Source organism: Lutjanus erythropterus, chromosome 9, assembly GCF_056507025.1.
Source record: "Lutjanus erythropterus isolate fLutEry1 chromosome 9, fLutEry1.hap2, whole genome shotgun sequence".
Classification (NCBI taxonomy): Eukaryota; Metazoa; Chordata; class Actinopteri; order Lutjaniformes; family Lutjanidae; genus Lutjanus; species Lutjanus erythropterus.
This window is the reverse complement of record NC_139325.1, coordinates 28,088,259-28,107,927: the sequence shown is the minus strand read 5'-3', so window position 1 is coordinate 28,107,927 and position 19,669 is coordinate 28,088,259. Positions and strand designations below refer to the sequence as shown.

The window sequence follows — 19,669 nt, the reverse complement described above, 5'->3', positions numbered from 1 at the left end:
TGTGATATTGGATTAAGATGGCACAGATGGCACACGCTGGAAAAACAACTTACCCATTTCCAAGCACAGTGCATCAGCGTCTCTGTTGGCTGTCCCTGCACATCGGCACAGTCAAAGTTAACCACTAACCTGTGAATCTGCCATTACAGGCTGGAGATCACACCGAAACAGGGAACGCATGATTCAATTTATCCCACATGTGGGCTTCAATTGAAGTAAATGGAAGACAGACTAAATATTGCTAGGACAGAACTGTAAAAAGTGTACAGTACAAGAGGCTTGAAGAATCTGGTCCAGGGCTGCTGTTCTGACGGTTGATAGTGGCACAACATCTTACTGAGATACTCTCTGTTCGTTTTTGCTTTAAGATGTCACCCATTTGTACCCAATTATAACAACCCTGTCGCCCAGAAATTAAGTTTCTATATTATTAAATGGTTTTCATAATTATGTTGTGGTGGCTACGTGTCTGCAGATGTTCAAAGTGCATGACCTTAAAGGGATGGTTCACCCCAAAATCAAATCTACATATATTTCCTCTGACCGGTAGTGTCATTTTGAGGTTTTTTGGTGTGAGTTGCTTAGTTTTGAAGATATCATCCATAGAGATGTCTGCCTTCTCTTGAATATAATGAAAGTTGATGCCATTCAGCTTGTGGTGCCCAAAGCACCAAAAAATACATTTGAAAAATTCAAAACCTGTATCTCTTTCCAAAAATCATGACACGGTTACTCAAAATAATGCACGGACCTTGTCGTGAGCAGTTTCATGTAGGAACTACTTTCTTTCTGCAGTAGAACATACAAAGACTAGACTAGAAGTGATTGGCTGAGGTTTGAGGGAAAAAATGACTTTGGCAACAAAAGCACTTTGGTTAGGCTTCGGGAAAGATCCTCATTTCAGTTAAATATTAATAGAAGAAATCTCGCAGACACTGATGACGTTTGAATAATGCTGTAGTCACTACGAGTAAACAGAAAACACGCAGCTGCCAGGTGCGTTAATTGACTAATTATTTCTTCATATGTTAATATAAGTGTATTTCAGTCAGCATTCTGTTCTGTAAAACTTATGAGTTGTTGCGAATGATTTGTAAATTATTATTATTAGTAGTAGTAGTAGTAGTAGTAGTAGTAGTAGTAGTAGTAGTAGTAGTAGTAGTAGTAGTAGTAGTATCAGATTATATTTGCTGGAAATTCTTCCTTTCTACCAGAAAGAAAATAGTTCCTACTGAAACTGCTCACAACAAAGTCTGGATTATCTTGACTGACCGGGTCATGCCCTCTGGAAAGAGACACTAATTTTGAATTTTTCACGTTTTTTGTTTTAGTGCTTTGAGCCCCACAAACCGAGTGGCTTTTTATTCCCATTGTATTGGAAAGGAGGCAGACATCTCTACAGCTGATATCTCCAGAACTCTGCAAGTCACACCAGAAGGATAAAGGGCAAAATGTGTATTTTTGATTTTGTCCTTCTGTTTTTGTGGATTATAAAGGTTTGATGGAGTGTTGAAAGCTGTTTCATTGTCGCAGCTCCACAGTGAGTGTTCTCACTCACTGTGTCTTGTTCTTGGTTTTTAACCCCTGACAGACACACACACACACACACACACACACACACACACACACACACACACACACACACAGACACAGACACAGACACAGACACAGACACAGACACACACACACATACACTACATGGAAAATTTCTTTGGCAATTGCAATAGCTGTAAGGAATGAATCAAAAAGGGACAAAAAGAAGAAAAGTGCCAACTTACAGAAGAACTCAGGCCATGCAGGCGTAACAGGATAGAAATGAAAGAAAAGCTCTTTTATTTTGTATTTCAAGTCGAAAGTCAAAATGTTGAGAATAAAGTCAGATTTACAGTATTAGTGCCAGGCATGAGAAAAATAGATCGGAGAAAAAATATATTTTTTTTTTTTGTATTTTGTGAATAAAGTCGAAATGTTGCCAAAAAATGTTGATATGCTGAAAATAAAGATGAAAAATCATTTTAAAGACAACTTTATCCAAAAACAACAAAAGAATATATTCCTCCTCCTCTTTAGTTTTTCTAATGCTGAATTTACTAACTAATACTGAAACTTTGATTTTATTCTCGACATTTCAACTTTACATTCTTGACATTTTCACTTTATCGTCAAAATCCAAATTAAAAAATGTACTATTTTTTTCCTGTGAAGCCTGACACTAATTCTCAGCTAGTTCTCTTTCAATTTTTATTGTGTGCATGATTTTTCTTTGAGTTTGAGTTTTTGTTTTTGTGTCTTCACACACACACACACACACACACACACACACACACACACACACACACACAGTACATTCTCTCTGTCTAATATACAAGGAATGACACTATGACAATAAGGAGTATCACTGTTAAATGTTTATTGGCAAAATAACTGTAATTTACTGGTAACAGTTATCCTGTAGTTGGTGTATTTTTTGAATGACATTTGTATGAACATGAATTAATCTTTATCACAAACAACTTGTCAAAAATACACAGAATCTACATTTACATTCTGCACTGTACAGTTTATACAGTAAGGAACTGTTGAAAATAAAATACAACATATAAAGACCCAACCAGACCAAAACGACATAAAAGACAACACAAGACGAAAATGATAAAACGAGACGTAACAAGAAAAAAATGATGTAACAAAACATAACAAGATGAAACTTACATAACAAGACAAAATCAGTGTAAAAGACGCAACAAGGCAAAAACAACATAAAACACCGAATGAGACGCAAATGACAAGATGAAAACAACATAAAAGACGTATCAAGACAGACTGTCGTAACAAGATGTAGAGGACATAGCAAGATGAAAACAATGTAAAAATGCTAACGACAAAAACAAAATAACAGACGTAACAGAACATAACAAGACATAACAAGACAAAATGACATAAAAGACGTAACAACACGTAAACAACGTAAAAGACATTACAAGATGAAAACAACGTAACAAGATGAAAACAAGAAAAAATGGCGTAACAGGATGTAACAAGATAAGAATGACTTTTAAAAAACAGCAAGATGACAAGAACGATGTGAAAGATTTAATGTGACAAAATAAATTCAGTTAACTCTGGACAGAAACAGCATGTAGAAATGTCCTTCAGAGGGCTACTTTTGACTTTTTACTAAGAGCCCGTACTTTTTTCACTTTTACTCGAGTGAAAAAGTTGAATCAGCGCTTCTTCTTTTTTTTACACAATTATCTGTACCTCTACTTGAGTACAGAATGTGTGGACTTTTGCCACCCGGTCTGAAATTCACTTATCAACAATATTTGGATGTAACAGTGTATCTTCATACACCAGCACGACAGTTTAAACTAGTTGTTGCCTTCAGCAGTTAGTTAATAAAAGCTCAATAGCAGGAATGTAACCCAAACAATAAGACACACACACAACCCATAATAATCTGCAACAAAAAAAAATATTGATTCACTGAGGATCACATCTTTGAAAAGGAAGGTTACATGCCAGTCATTCATGTGAGCAACCCTCTCGCTGTTAAATCTGACAGTCCGTGAATGAAATAATTTTCCATTGATAATCCAGAGAGGGAATTCAATCTTTGCCACCCGTTGCTTTGGTGAAAGCACCATGGGAACTCCTACAACACAATCATATTTCTTTTCTCTGGCTTTCAAATGATTTGCCAGGGTTCGCTGGTAGATATCACGCTCACTGAGGTGGAATAGTGAGGGCTACATCTCTGAGTTAACTGATTATTTTCTCACCAGCAGCAGCGGCTGCAATAACTGGCTGAGCAAGCAGAGGGCACACTGTCAATACTGGTGATCTGACCTGGAGTTTACACTCACATGTTTGACACAGATACTGTGTCTCTGGTCTTACAGATCAGACAAAAGCCATGGAAGTATGTTGCTTAACCTCCATTATTTTTGCTCTTCCCTTCGTGTGACGGTGCTGATACCAGAGGCCGTTGTAAAAAATAATGAAGTTAAGCTGATCACAATATGCTTTTTATGTAGGAAAATCATCATAGTCATGATAGTTGAACCCACTTGCATTGACAGAAAAAAGTGTCAACATAAGCAATTTTTCAGTTATTGTGACCGCACCTTAATTCCAGGAAAGATGAAATGAATCACTTCCTGTTAGCCAGAAGATGTTTCAAGATACTGAGAATAACACTCACAATATAATACTTGGATTCAAGACAGCCAAAAAACTGACGAGAATTATGTATTTTTATCTAACCTGGAAAAATTAGACAACATAGAGTAATCTCAATAAACAGATATCTACATATGAATGCAGAATCAGTAAAGGGACAAGATTTTGGTTATCGGAAGTGTTCCAACTCCTGTTTGTAAATTGAGTATTATTAACCAGTCTTATCTGTGTGGGTTACGATTGCATGCATGTAAATATTTCAATAGGGGGTCCATGACCCCCAGGGGGTTCTCAGAGTTACTTGATGCCAAATGATTGTTTGATCTTTTTGTGATCATCAGGACATCAAATACCAACATTCTGGGTTGGTGAAAAGACCTGAGCACAACAAAACAATGCATAGTTTTCTTTGGGAAAATATTGCAAATTATTCCTTTTAAGTTTTTTGTTTTTATTTCAGAAATTAAAATGTCTAAAAGTTGACATTAATATGAAGCCACCATATTATTAATCATATTATCTTACAAATCCTACTTGTAAAAAACAAATCAATAAAAAAATATCTAAAAAGGCCACCCTTAAATCCACAGGCAATCATGTGAGTTAGCTAACCCACTAAAACAATACGTAGCACCTAACCACAAATTAGTTTGCTGCCTATTATTTAAACATTTACCAATTAGGTGTGTGACTATCCCAAGTGTACAGACACTCTGTGAGAATGCAGAATCAGTAAAGGGACAAGATTTTGGTGTCAGAAGTGTTCCAACTCCTGCTTGTAAATTGAGTATTATTAACCAGTCATATCTGTGTGTGCTAGCATCACATGCATGTAAATATTTCAATAGGGGGTCCACGACCCCCAGGGGGTTCTCAGAGTTACTTGATGCCAAATGATTGTTTGATCTTTTTGTGATCATCAGGACATCAAATACCAACATTTTGGGTTGGTGAAAAAACCTGAGTACAACAAAACTATGAATGAGGGTCTTTGCAGATACCACCACATACTTCTAGTGGGTCATAAGTAATGATTATGTCACATAAGTCTATGCATAGTTTTCTTTGGGAAAATAATCCAAATTATACCTTTAAGTTTTTTGTTTTTATTTCAGAAATTAAAATGTCTAAAAGTAGACATTAATATGAAGCCACCATATTATTAATCATATTATCTTGCAAATCCTACTTGTAAAAAAACAAATCAATAAAAAAAATCTAAAAATAATAATAATGATAAACATTTGATTTATACAACAATGGCAAAAGGCCACCCTTAAATCCACAGGCAATCATGTGAGCTAACTAACCCACTAAAACAATATGTAGCACCTAACCACAAATTAGTTTGCTGCCTATTGTTTAAACATTTACCAATTAGGTGTGTGACTATCCCAAGTGTACAGACACTCTGTGAGAATGCAGTATATCATATTGTAACTTCATGAGCAAGAGATTTTGACAAACCCTTGACCTCAGAAACCACCAGAGAAACTGCAGAGGGTGAATCTAACACAGCTAACATCACCCAGGCTATTAGTGCTGCTAACTCAGCAGCTACTGGTGAGCTCAAACAAGACAAGACCCAAAAATATCCAGTGAAAGATGTAGTAGGGGGTTCCTGTGTGAAATGGTAAAAAAAAAAAGACTGTGATTACTTTGAGTGATATTGTGATCTGATTCACGATTAGTGGAAATGATCGTTTTTGCTGTTCTTATTTTCAGTGAAAAAAAAACAGACAAAATGATATGACATTTGTTGGAGTCTGTACCAAACAAACACGTTCTTACATTTGGAGAACAGGATTTGTAGGCCAGGACATCGCTGCAGCACGGCAGTATTTCATTATAATGCTGTTTGTCTCCCCATTCCTCTATTAAAAACTGGACCTTCTGGGATTTGGATATTGCATTCAGTCATATTCTGATTCTGATAACAATTCAATTAAATTTGCCGCCCTGGTTTATGCATATTGATTAAAAACTATGCATATTGATTGTTAGACACTTGATATGTATTGTGTCAACTATTACAAATTATATTAAATTTGACTGTGGTAATACATCTGAAGCAGGTTTGGACTGGGATAATAACACAGGCCACGAATCTAATACAACAGACCATGTTTAATGTAAACATGTATATACCAGTGAAATATCTTTACTTTTAGGTCAAAATAGTTGAACAATGGGTAAACATAGGATGAAAATGCAGAGCAACAAAACTCCAGCACACTGTCTTCAGCAGGTTATTTAAAGATCTCTGATAGTGACGACAGAAGGCAGTGTGCTAGACATTTGTTGCTCTGCATTTTCATCCTGTGGTCTTCTCCTACACATCTGTCAATCTACAACTGCGCAGAGGTTTTGCTCTTTGAGTTTAAAAATAGTTAAAAACAGTACAAAGTGTCTTCAGTTTCAATTGCACTTTCACAGTGAAAGTAGCAGAGACAAATATCACCATACTTGCCAACTGTGAGATGTCAAAAGTAAGAGTTTTGAAACCAAAGCAGTGATCAAATTTTTCCTCAGACTTTATTATCTGCATTCTGGAGACTTTTAAAGAATGAATATAACAAAGTAAGTGCACAGCGACAGCAGTTTTATGATAAATACTTTTAATTTTAATTTTGATTCTCAATTAAGAGTATGGAATAATTCACCCTCCAAGCATGAACATGTGTGAATCTCTGGCATAAACTAATATTAATCAGTTTTTATTCATGCATGCATTTTTGCCCCTTCCCCTCTGCATTCTCCTTTCCTTTGAAACTTTTTGTAAGAAATGGGAATTCTTATTTCAAGGGTGCAGCTCTCCTCTGCATCACATGCATGTCAGGAAACAACATTTAATGCAGCTGTATTGTTTTCCAGGTGGAAACAGTACAGCGTCAAAAACAGACAAATGGAAGTCTCCTGGTAAAAACAGGAGGGTTGGCAAGTATATCACTTATTCTAAAGATGTAAAAGTAGTGGTGGTTGCTGATGCTGTTGACGTTCCATTCACATCACTGAGCACATTTGGGTCTGGATCATCCTCCTCAGGATTTTCAGCCTCTCCTCTTCTCTCCCTAGTTTGCATACTATCATGTCTCCTCTCCCTCTGTGTGTTTGTCTGTCTCTGCTATCTGTGCGAATGCTGTGCTGCCTCCTCTGTGTGTGTGTGTGGCCTGTCCTCATTCCAGGTCTCCACGGTTGAGAGGAGGCCATGTGCCTCAGGTCTATCTGGTAACGCCTGAAGCTACATAGTGTCCTCCTGGATACACATTCTGTCTTCACTTTGTTTTACTATCTACATATATCTGTATTTTTGCCATCAAAATTTGTTGTGATTTTTTTCATTATCTAATCTGTAAATCATCCTTCTTCTGTTGCTTTTCCTGAGGTTTCTCTCCTTTTTTCTCCATAACGACAGAGGGTGTTGTATGTTGTACAGATTGTAAAGTGATTTGTGATTCTGAGCTGTATAAATAAAACTAACATGATTTGACCTGAGCACACGTAACTAGCCTACAGCAAGACCAAATCCAACCACTGTTTGACATGAGCTGTTTAATTCTCTTTTGTCACTTTATATACCAGAGGTGGGCATAAGGTGCACTAGTGCAAGTCACAAGCAAGTTACAGTGGTGAAAATCAAGCGAGACAAGTCATTGCTAGTAACTAGTAACAAGTCCACATAGTTTAACTGGGTATATGGTTCAGAATCAATCCCCCAATTGTCTTTTACAATCAAGAAAATGCATAATTGATTTGAAGCCACGTCCATCACCTTAAACTGCATCCCACTGTATTTGTTCCCAGGCTAAGACAGTTGCAGCCAGGCTTAGAAAGCTTTCACACTGGCACAATCCTGGCACATCCCAAAGTGGGCTAACCCCAACTTAAGCCTAAGGCTTGGTGGCCCTGCTTTGGAGTGGGGTTAGCCTCAGGTCTGTGGGGTTATCCCCTGAAAATTGACTAAACCCAGGACTAAAACTTGTCACTGTGAAAGGGGGGGGGGGATTAAAGCAGTAGTCAGAATATGTCCAAACTTCCAGTTGCAGCAACAATGAGCATTTAACCCACAGCTAGACGAAGTGTGGCGTGAGTGAGCTTTGCTTAACCCTGGGTTAACAATGTGTGTGTGAAAGAGAGCTAAGTTGTCCAAGGATAAACTCTTAGCCCAGGACTAAGGATAGCAGTAAGAATATGGTGTGGGTGGGTTTTGTAGTGACAGATGAAATTGGGTGTTGTAGTGGTCAGGTCAGTGATTGTTGAGCTGCATGCCTCTGCCGTCCTCTTTTACTGTTACCTGCAATATAATCTGTGTATCCAAAATTTATTATTTTTTGATGAACCCCCTCCATAATAGCTGCCTTGTGCAGTGGCCTTTGCTGGTCTGTAGTAATGTAACTTCTTTTGATATCTTGAAAAATGTAAACATTTAATCCAAAAAGTCAACTCCTTTTAACTCCTTTTTTTAGTCAAAGTCAAGTATTTTATCAATGTCTCAAGTCTTCAAATTAGCAACTTGAGCAAGTCAAATCATGTGCATCAAGTCCCCCACCTCTGACACACACTGCTGTACAGCAAGTATAATATTTAACATGTACCCAGATGATTGTGATGCTTACTGGTTATTCAGTTTAGACTGACTCAGCACAGGTCTGTTTCTATTAAATAGTTCCTTATTAATAACACCAAAACATTTTTGCAGTTGTTTGGAATGTTCATTATTTATTCAGCATGAAATATTAACTTATTAAACTTCATTTAGAAGAAGAAAAAGTCGCATCTGGATCATTTTCAGAAACAAATTTATACATCATTACAAAAAGACTGAAAGTATTAAAACATACAAAATAAATACCAAAAAAATTTCTAGTGCTCTTCCATGAATCATACCTCATAAAAATGATACAAAACAGTGTAGCACAAGCAATGCATTGGCGAGAGAAGTCAAAAAACAGGTCATTTGTTGGGGTAAGTAAGATAAAAAAAAGCGTAATAAATTAATATTGCTGCTGTCATTGTGGTGGGAATCCTCAGAATCTGCAGCAGTAGCCACAGGACTTCTGGTACTTGCAGCAGTTGCAGCAATAGCGGCACAAGGAGAGGTGGCTCTGACGCTTCTGCCTGATGCGACTCGGCATCTGTGCGGAAGACAAGAGACATGAGCTTGGTGGTGTTCATCTCCAGCGTTTCATTCTCTCCTTGTGTGGAGAGAGCACCGGGGGTACTCCACGGGGAAAACACATCCACTTAAATTTTAATTTGCTCACGGTAATTGGCTTAATTCATTCAGTCAATTGAACATACCATCCACGATTCCATTGACATTTCTTGATGTGCCGCAACTGGAGTGTCATTGCTCCCTGCCTCCTCCAGCTCCTGCACCTGTTAATGAATTATGCACATTTAGGAGCCACATCTTAGCATCCTGACAAAACATTTATAGTTAATAAGCAAATGAAGTGAGTTTAAGTCGAATTCTTACCCCAGTGAATGGGACGGCGGAGCTCTCCAGAATGCAAATAAAGGCGAGCACGAGTGTCACTGCAACTGCAATGCTGAATGCCTTCATTTTAGAGGGTTTAAACGGTTTAGTTATTAAATCCTGTGAAGATTAGACCTGATAGGTCTTTTTTCTCATGGGTGTCAGGCCACCGAAGAGCACCACAAGATCTTCAATTTATTCTTCAGCTCCAGTGATGGATGGTGATTGTCTAGGCAAGTGGATTTCTTCAGATCTTTCAGTGACCCTTGTCAGCTCTTTAGAGTCCTTCCGCTGTCTGATGGCTGAGTGTGCAGAGCGTTCTGGTATTTATACACACTTGTGCTCAGTGTTGCCTCATCGCTCCGGGGACGCCCAGCCCATTCCTGGCAGCAGTTACCTAACTCCAGTGGGGAAGTTTTGACCTCCTTGTTTCTCCTCTCTTCATGGTGCTGCAACACTGGAAAAATTGGAAATTCTCTGATCTATTTTTGATTGTGGGCCCTGCTGTCTTTTCAACAACATCAAATCAACTATGAACTTTTAAATTAAATTACTTTCCGCAGACAGAACATATAATTCCACACATGAACAAGCAGCTGCTGCTGCTGGAGAGACCATCATTTTTACAATAAATGAGAGCAATATGTTTTCTGTATTGAGGCAGTGCTTAAAGCCGCTGGAAACTCAAATTCACAGTCGCCTTCAAACCATGTAATTTAGGGTCTGTACATAATGGTAAACATATAAAAACTATTACAAATAAGTTTTTAATATGTAGCAATTTCCCGTCCAAAAATGAGTACAGCAGTCCACATACCAACTTGGAAATGGCATATTAAATAAGTTGAATATTATTTATATATATTTAAAATACAGTCTATTTTTGAAGCCACTTGTTTCCCCCCAAGCCTCCTCCCCAGATTCAAGGAAGCTCAGGCAGGTTGAAGTAGCACAGCAGGAGTGTAAGACGAGTGCGAGATTGTTTTTTGACATTGACATTCGACGATGAGTCTTACACTATAAGATGATTGACTGTTTATAACTGTCAGTTGTCATGGTCATTTTATGATTCAGTACAGATTTATCCTTGAATCCACATTCAAAATATTGTCAGTTAGGTTTTTGTGCACTTTCCTGGACATGACAAAAGTCACACAATAACACAAATAAACTAAACTACTGAGGCAGAACTTCTATGAGGTAAAAATTCTGTTTTTGTCAAAGGAGTCTGGATTGTGGCTTCAGTCACCTACTGGAAAACACTGTCTGATGGGAAAGTAAAGTTTTTGGTGGCTAAAATACATTTTGGTGCTGTCCCCATCTACAGTGACCCACACCAGTAGCTAAATTACTTTCTGTGGGAGATGTCAAACAAAACATGATCTAACACGTCCACACAGTCTTGGGAAATGGTCTAAACAGCAAACTGTGCTGTTTGTTTGTTTTTTTTTAACTAAGTTTAGTTCTGAATGTTTATTTAGACTCATATCTTTGTTGATGCTTAAACTTAAATATCATATATTATATGCATTTGTACTATTTGAAGCCACATTTCCAGAGACTTTAGTACTTGTAGAAATTTGTCTTCAAAAATGTGGCTTTTCCTGGAACAAACTTGAAGCTGGAGGTTCCCGCAGCAAAGGCCAAGACTGCACGGGTCAATCTATCGCACGGCTGACTGAGCCACACTTGCTTCGACCCAGGAAATCCTTCACTAAGGAGAGGGAGCCACTTTGGAATATCCATTGCTCAGTCTAAAGGATGTAATTACAACCTCTCAAATGGAATAATTAGCCCCTCATTTTCAACACATTCAGTTTTTGCATAATACACAGGAACCTGCAGTTGAACCAAATTAAATCCCTTTGAGAGCCGTGGAATAGTAGCCAGGATTAAAACCCTCCATTTGAGAGTCAAGGTGTTTCAATATGCATTAGATAAAGATGAATATAATGTAATCTGATGAGGTTTATTCTGTCTGGACAACCAAGAGTTGCATTGTTTTACACTGCGATAAAACAAATATACTGTATATCATTATATATCTTTAGATATATGTATGCCGTTTTTTATACCTTATATTTTCCATGTTAGGTTCCTCATTATGTAAGAATGGTATACTGAAAAACAGACAAAGGACAGCTGCTTATTTCATTAAAATGTTTTGCATGTTAATAGTTTTTGACAGGTTCATAAATGAAATTGCAGCCATGTGCATTTATAATAAAAATGGCATAATGATAATAATCCAGACTGTTTATAATTGCATAGAAAAACCACAAGTCTAAAATCTTAAGATTTTTTTTCCCCCTTATCACTGAAGCAGCTATAAACACCTTAAGATTAATTAACCTGTCAGTGTAAAAAAAAAACTATTCCAGACCAACATCAGGCTGTGAATAAACACAAAAATCAATAATGGTGGAAATGAAATAACAGAAAGGTAAAATAAAGGTACAAACTGATAAACGGTGGACTGAGCACGCTGATAAAATCAGGGGCCATTTGAATTCTCATTATACCTTCAAAGTCTTTCCAAATTGCCCGTGCTGACTCAATTAGTGAAACAACATGCGGCGGGACCCCTGCGTCAGTCTGTCTCGTTCACTGATAACCCCACCGGCCCGCCTGCTTGCTTTGGGTGACCACAACATCAGAGTCAACAAATACAGCCATGAATGGCTCCACATCTGCTGGAATCCACCCATACGCAGGAGCAAGAGTGGAGTCAACAAATCACAGCTACTCAGTTTTACTGTCATTAAGTCGTTTTTTGGGGTACTTGTACTTCTATGAGTAATTTTTCAAGTCTGTAATTTTACTGATACTGAAGTAGCGGAAACACAACGAATGTACACACTTGACCCACACTTCTTTATGCTTTGAGTTTCCAAAGTATTTCAAGCAGAAAATTAAACTAGAAAAACTGCTACTTTAGGTTATGTACTTCAAACTATTGAACAATGCAATACAATGAATGCTAGACAAAAATAGTAAAAAAAAAAATCACACTTTCTTACCAAAAATCGTTTTTGTTGTTGTTATTGTTCATAAAACCCACAGACAACTGACAGTGTCACAACTAACCTGGTGTTATTACACACTCCACTATCGCATTACACTATCTAATCTACTTAGTTACTTTTAAAGTTATAAATACAACAATTTGAATTAATATCTAAACCCTTTGTCTGCATTTTTGTAGCTAGAAGGCTCACCAATTTCAAATATGCGCCAATGAAAACCATGGTATGCGTAAATAAACAAGCAAAAAAAAATGTCTGCTATTGATGATGCATTAAACACAAAGTGATAACAAGTGATAAATTCTGCCATTAAGGGTCTCTTTTACATTAAAACAATAACAAAAGACGCAGTTTGATGATGTTTTCAAATAGTGTGGCATCATCAGAGTTGCCTTCTTCACTGTTAAGCAATCACCTGATGATGAAAATCTTTCTGGCATGACTCAGGCAGAAATCACGTTGACAGACGAGGTAAGATCAAGTTTTATTCATGTCAGGTTTGTCAAGTTTGCTGACTTTATTCCTGACCCTCTGACATATCCCATGTTCTCACAGAATTACTGTATAGCAACTAACATCCGGTTAGCAACAGCTACCAGGAAACACACCATTACTTTGAATGAATTATGAATTTCTCTACGTTTGAACATTGTTGGAAATATTAGATAGTCCCTCCAGGATTTTACGGGCTGCTTTTGGGATTGTTGCAGTCTGAAAGGCCTGATTTGAGCAGCTTTTCTAAAAAAAAATTTGATGCATGCTGCAATATTTTGGGCATTTTTTTGCAGTGAATTTGTGGGAACAAACAAAAGAAAGCCAGCCTTTTTTATATATTTCAATTTAAAATCAACATGCAACTTGTTCCAGTTAGAATAAAATCATGAAATACAAATAATAAAACACTGAGTCAGTTGTATGTACATATGATGTTTGTACAGGGATTGCAACAGTTAGTTGAACTCACAGGAAGCTACGATGATCGGTCAGATTTCCGGAAAAGTTTTGGTGACTGGACAAAATTGCCCGCCTGACCAGAATTTACGGAGACTGGTAGATTGGCTGAATTTGAGATAAATGTTGCAGTCACAACTTTGTAACTTCCTGGACTGACTGGAATAATGGGATGATGTACACAACTCAACAAAATATACACTATATGTCTGGCGTTTTTAGACATATTAATGCTTTAAGTATTCTCAACACTAGTAGTTTTATGTCTGTATCTCTGTATTTTGTGTGTGTGTGTGTGTGTGTGTGTTGGTGTGCATGTGTGTATGACTGAGGGACAGAAAGGGGCTTCTTGAACCAGCACATCATGTCCACTCACGATGAACACATGTCATGTTGTTTGTCATGTTTCACTAAGCATGACTCAGCTCAAGAGAAATCTGAATATGACACTGGTTGACTGAGCCAGGACAAAAGTGTGACACTGTGAGTGTGTGTGCATGTTAGAGAGGAAGAAAGAGACAAATGCACATAGAAAAAAGCTGAAAAAAAAGAAAAAGAAAAAGAAGAAGTTATAGATCTGGATTTTCCAAGCATGCGTGTTGTGGCTTGTGTTTCCTGAGCATGCGTGTCTCTTGACAGCCTCTGAGGCTATCAGTAGGAATCTTCTGGCCAAACAAAGGCAGGCACCAGCCCGGCGGACAGTTTCACCTCTGCAGGCGCCACTCTACCTTTTTCCCCTGGTCGAGGGCATTGCCCCTGTCTGTCACTATTTCATCATCGTCCTCTGTTCCTGTCCCTATCCGTTTCTCACCCCATTTTCACCTCCTCCCCTCTGTGCCTACCTGCTTTATATGGAGCTGCAAGACATTCCACATATTTATCCTCTGTCAGCTTGTCTGCTACCGAACCCACCACACGCCCCCCAAAAACACTGGCCCTCGACGCAGCCAGACTGTCGCCCCGACTGTTTACATCTTCCCTCAAAACTAGGGCACGGAAGAGCCGGTGTTGGTACATCATAAACAAATCAATTTGTAAATAAACACGAGAACATTTTATAGCGATGAACTCTGATCATGTACTGCTCCTGCCTGTGACAGTGTTGAACAAATGCATTGTCACATTTCAAACTCAAGGGGCAGTGTGGAGCTCAGGTCAGAGGGTTTGTGCACTCTGAGAGAGCGGTGAGGAATTCCCCATTTGTGTGGCTTTAGTGGCATGTCACAAAATATTACCGGAATTTCCAGTGTCAGTCTATAACATTTATGAATGAGCCAAATTGCCTTAAAAATTACAGGAAAAAGAGGATTACACCATATTTATATGGTATATTTAAAAAAAACATCTCAAAGAAGAGTTGTTGCAACACCAGAATTTTACTGGTATAAAAACTGAACAGGGGTATCAACCATTTAATGCACTGACCAGGCCTCAATCAACGAAATAAATGCATCGTCTGCATAATTCAAATGTGTCTAATGTAGCTGCTTGTGGTTAGGAAATCTTAAAAAAATATATAATAATGATTGGTAACAGTGACATCAGACACAGTGACATTTTCAATGTGTGTTTCCTGAAATGTTAAATAAACATTTTTCAGGCACTACCGCCGGTCCCCACTGTTTCTTCAGTTTCATCGGTGCTCATTATACTGTAAAATCTGAGGCCGTGGATCTTCCGGTCCAGTGATGCTCCTTTTGATTTCACCTGATTGAAATGAGGCTTTTATGGCTTTTATGGGTCTCTGCAGGTCCTTAAAAAGTCTGAAATCCAATAATCTGAATTATAGGCCTTAAATTTCTTAAAATGTCTTAAATACAATTTTGAGCTCTTTAAAATGGTTGAATTGTGTAGTTAAGTTGTTGTGAAGTTGGGTTTAACTTCTGCATTTAATGTGTTTTTGGGATAGAACTGCACTGATCACACTGCAACAGCTACAAAATGAAAAACCAAACTCTGTATGTGTTTTTTTTTGTTTGTTTGTTTTTTTTTTTTGCCAGGATGGACATGAAAAAGGTCTTAAATTGCATTCATAATGGTCTGCAGAAACCCTAAAATAAAGATTGCCACAACCCTTTTTTGATCATTGTTTAATGCTAATCTGGTTGTTGCATGAACCATTTAATGTACCGAACACCGAGAGACTTAAAAGAGTTGACATAAATAAATACGGATTTCAGAGAGCATAACTTTTGTTGTGGCATCCAACATCTGATTCTGACATCTAACGTACTGTTTGTGGTCAGAAGATCTAAAATGATGCACAATAATGATCAGAAACAGCGACATTGTTTGTGTCCGTCCTCTCCGATGTTATATCAAACATATTTTCTGTAACTACGCTCCCCACTGTTTTTGTCTTATTTGTGGAGACTAAAATGTCTTTCAACATATGCTAACAGAATTTGCCTGCCAGTTTGATCAAAATACTGTAGAATGCAAGACCATGGATGCTAAAGAAAAGAAAAAAAAAATCCGAGCTCATTCCAATCCCCGTCTCCTGACAGCAGCAGAATACATACCTTTGTGCTGATACTACTATTATGAGTGAGACAGGGGCTGTGTAGTTATTAATGTAGGCCCAAGAAAGATGAGAGTCAGTGTGGTATACAAGGTATGAGGAGCATTGTATGTCAGATGGAATAAGACTCTTTCTGTCAGCCATTTTCGACAAATAACAACCTCGGAGAGAGAGGGGATGTGAAACAGGCTGAGGCGGTGGACAATAGCTCCTGACAGTGTGCTCCTGTAGCTCAAAAAGCACAAAGGTAAGACTGGCCTGCAGGACATGAAACTGTGGCTTTCCAGCAGAATGCGTTGGCCAGCACGAGTTCAATGAAAATCAGTCAACCGTGCACTTTGGTAGACGTGCCTAAACACAAATTAAAAAAGGAGTTTTCCAATTCACATAAAGGATTTTACAGCAGGTGGCTTTGTCCTACCCTCCAGGCAAACGTGGAAACAGACATTTGTTCCGTACTGACCAGACATAAACCACTGTTTCAAATCCATTAAGTATAATTTCCGCAATAACAATTTATGGCTCAAAGCGGAGACACTTCCCTCTTCCAATTAATACGTCAATTAATTGTGAGTGAATTATCTGCACCGAGAGGTAACAGTGACATTGGCTGGTAAACGCTTCATATTGGATTTGCTACAGAAGAAATTCAAATGTCTATCTGTCGTCTCTTTTCCAAACTCACTTCATGTCAACTCTGCTCAGTTTTCTCCGGAGAACTTTCACACACTCTTAGAAAGAAGGGTTCCAAAAGGGTTCTTCCATAGGGGCTGAGGTTCTACATTTGCTCCTAAAGAAGCCTTTTCTGAGGAAAGGGTTTGTCAAGGGTTCTTTGTAAGACTAAGGGTTCCATTAAGAACCATTTTCATCCAAATAACCCTTTTTGGAAGAAAGAGTTGTTCCAGGAATGCTGAAATCTTTAGTCAGGGTTTCTTTGTGCCGTAAAATGAAAGGGTTCTTGGTAGACCCACTGAGTGGGTTCTAAATGAAACGATTGGAATATACAAAGGTTCTTGGCAGAACCTCCTCTTCAGGGAATATTCTAGATAGAACCCCCAGAGAGGGTTCTGCCTCTCACAGGGGGTTCTGAGTGAAACCTTTCACAGATGGTTCTAGTTATAATCCTGTATGTTGGGTTTAAGATAAAACTCCCTGAAAGTGGAACTTTTAAAAAAGGTTCTACCAGGAACCAAAGAGGGTTCTAATTAGCACAGTCTGCTTGGATGATTTTTAAATAAAACCCTTGGAATATAAAAGGGTTCCTGGTAGAACTTCCTGGGTGGGTTCTAGATAAGACCGTTGAAATATAAAAGGGTTCTTGTTCGCACCCTCGGAAAGTAGATTAGATTCTGTGTAGAACCCCCCGGAAAGTGTTCTGGATGGTTCTCCGTTGGAGCCTCTCATTGGGGGTTCTGGGTATAAACCTTTCTCTGAACTCTGAAGAGACAGACAGGCAGGCAGGCAGACAGACAGACAGGCAGACAGACAGGCAGAGTACGTATGTCCTAATCAGAGAGGTACGTAGGATCAGAGATCAACCACTTCAAACACAGACAGGGACACACAGACGCCTGCCTGGCGAGCTGCGTGTGCGCTTGAATGGCAGCTGACAAGCCTGGAGACACTGGAGGGGGGCGGCAAGACAAAACTGAGGCAAATTTAACATAGTGTCAGTCTAATGAACACTGATAGATAACGAGTCCGTAAGTTATAAATAGCCTTACTGTTTGGACGTGTGCAGCATCACGGTCTGCACTTAACATCATCCGAATCATGGCTGCTCGCTCTTTAAGAACAGCAGGATGATGTTTAAATGTGTTGACCTGCAGACTCAAACTCAATCTCACTGAGGGCTTAGCTGCGCCTTTTATCAACCATTGATCTTTCTCACCCAAGGTGCCCTCTGTGTGTTCCAGCTACTTACTGGTTTTAATTTTACCAGCATGCTGATCAATCAATAGTATGAACTAAAGAGAACACAGAGGGTGAAACACTTTCTTCAAGGTTATATAATCCTCCACATTAGTTGTTTTAATAACAGAGGTCTAAAAATGTTAAACCTACTACGAGGAATTGATCAGTTAAGAAAAAGGAGCATATTATATAAGGATATACAGTATAAACTGGAACTATATTAGTCCCCAGTATATGTTCTATCTTGTAAGGAGTCCCTGGCTTAGAAAAAAATGAGAACCTACCATGTTCAGGAATATTAGATCTTTATACAGTGGGGTGATTGTGCAAATTGTCAGAGGAGTCAGACTCGTGTGGCCATTTGAATTTATCGTGCTGCTGTAGAGCCATCTATAGGTGAAAACCCCTTAGATGCGTAAATCTAAATTTTAAGCATGGCAGGGATTTTGTCAGATTTTTTTTAGGCTCATCTTAAATGCCCTAAAACAAACACTAATTTCTTCAGTCAGTCCTACATAAAAACATTTTTTTTGGTTGTTTTGACAGATTTTTGTATGGTTTGAAAGGCTGCAGCTCCACTAGAAAAAGGTCATGTCCGATACTTCTGTGTACCAGTCAGGATCTGGTATTATTTTTAAAAAAACTTTTAAACTTTTGATTGTTGCACATTCAGTCACAAATATTAAAATTCAAACTATTGCAGGGTCTTCCTCCCAAACACTGCATAAACCCCTGAAAAAATAATCCCTCTCAATCTCAAGTCTACCAGTTGTGCGTTTAAGCAAAGAGCGATTGTTTTCCTTATTTTGTTTTAAAATTGGTGCACAGAAGTACCTGACATCACCCTTTTCCAATGGAGTAGGACCTTATCAAACCTCACGGAAATCTGCTAGAACAACCAAAATAGTGTTAACATTTGCAACAAAAGATTTTTTAAGAAATGTTGTGTTCACGTTTAGAATAAGCCTAAAACTTCAAATTTGATTGTTACAAATTCAGTCAGTGGAAATGGGTGAAGCCTGCTGAAAAATCTGATTGTTATATGAATTTTATACACCATAGTTCAGGAGTTGTGGGCAAAAACAGAGGCTCAAATTTCACTCATAAGTATTTTAGTTTTTAAGATGTGCTTCTGACTAACAGATGGACAAAAAACACAATTTGACAAAAGTAATGAAGTATGGATGTCCAGCATCTGCTGAAGGATGAGCCACAACCACAAAGTCCACAAAAGGTTATTAGCTAGTGAAAGTTTTATTTTCCACCATTTTACTTAGAAAAGATGTCTTACAATCTAACCTGAGAACAGTGAGGCTGCTACAGAGAGAAAAGGAGTCTTTTTTTCTTTCTTTTGCCATTTCAAAAAAGAAACGCGAGAAGAAAAAAAAAAGAATTAGCCACGAGTGACCTTTCATTTGTGAACATCCATCTTCCAAAGCATTATTCATGTCTTCACATTCACATTTTCTGCTCTCCCCTCACTGAGGTGTAAAAAAAATTCTACTGCAAAACATCTATCATTCAACTTTGGCTAGGAGCCGCGTTTGATAGATCAGACACTTGCACTATCAGGTTTGAATCTAGCAGTAGAAGCAG

The 19,669-nt window shown here is 38.2% G+C and overlaps 1 protein-coding gene across 1 annotated transcript; it reads right to left on the bottom strand.

Moving 5' to 3' along the window:
* Positions 1-8,872: 8,872 nt before the first annotated feature.
* On the bottom strand, positions 8,873-9,971 carry hamp (hepcidin antimicrobial peptide). The gene is made up of 3 exons (XM_084727025.1): positions 9,662-9,971; positions 9,484-9,561; positions 8,873-9,317 (listed from the first exon to the last, which is right to left on the bottom strand). Exons 1-3 carry the CDS (start codon positions 9,746-9,748, stop codon positions 9,210-9,212), a joined length of 273 nt encoding a protein of 90 aa, XP_084583151.1. The 5' UTR covers positions 9,749-9,971; the 3' UTR covers positions 8,873-9,209.
* Positions 9,972-19,669: the final 9,698 nt, after the last annotated feature.

Excerpts from the sequence above, each read along its gene's own strand:
- hamp (XM_084727025.1), bottom strand. The coding sequence starts at position 9,748 with ATGAAGGCATTCAGCATTGCAGTTGCAGTGACACTCGTGCTCGCCTTT. Across the intron at positions 9,562-9,661 it reads CCGCCGTCCCATTCACTGGG|GTGCAGGAGCTGGAGGAGGC; the intron begins GTAAGAATTCGA and ends ATTCATTAACAG. Across the intron at positions 9,318-9,483 it reads TGTCAATGGAATCGTGGATG|ATGCCGAGTCGCATCAGGCA; the intron begins GTATGTTCAATT and ends TCTTCCGCACAG.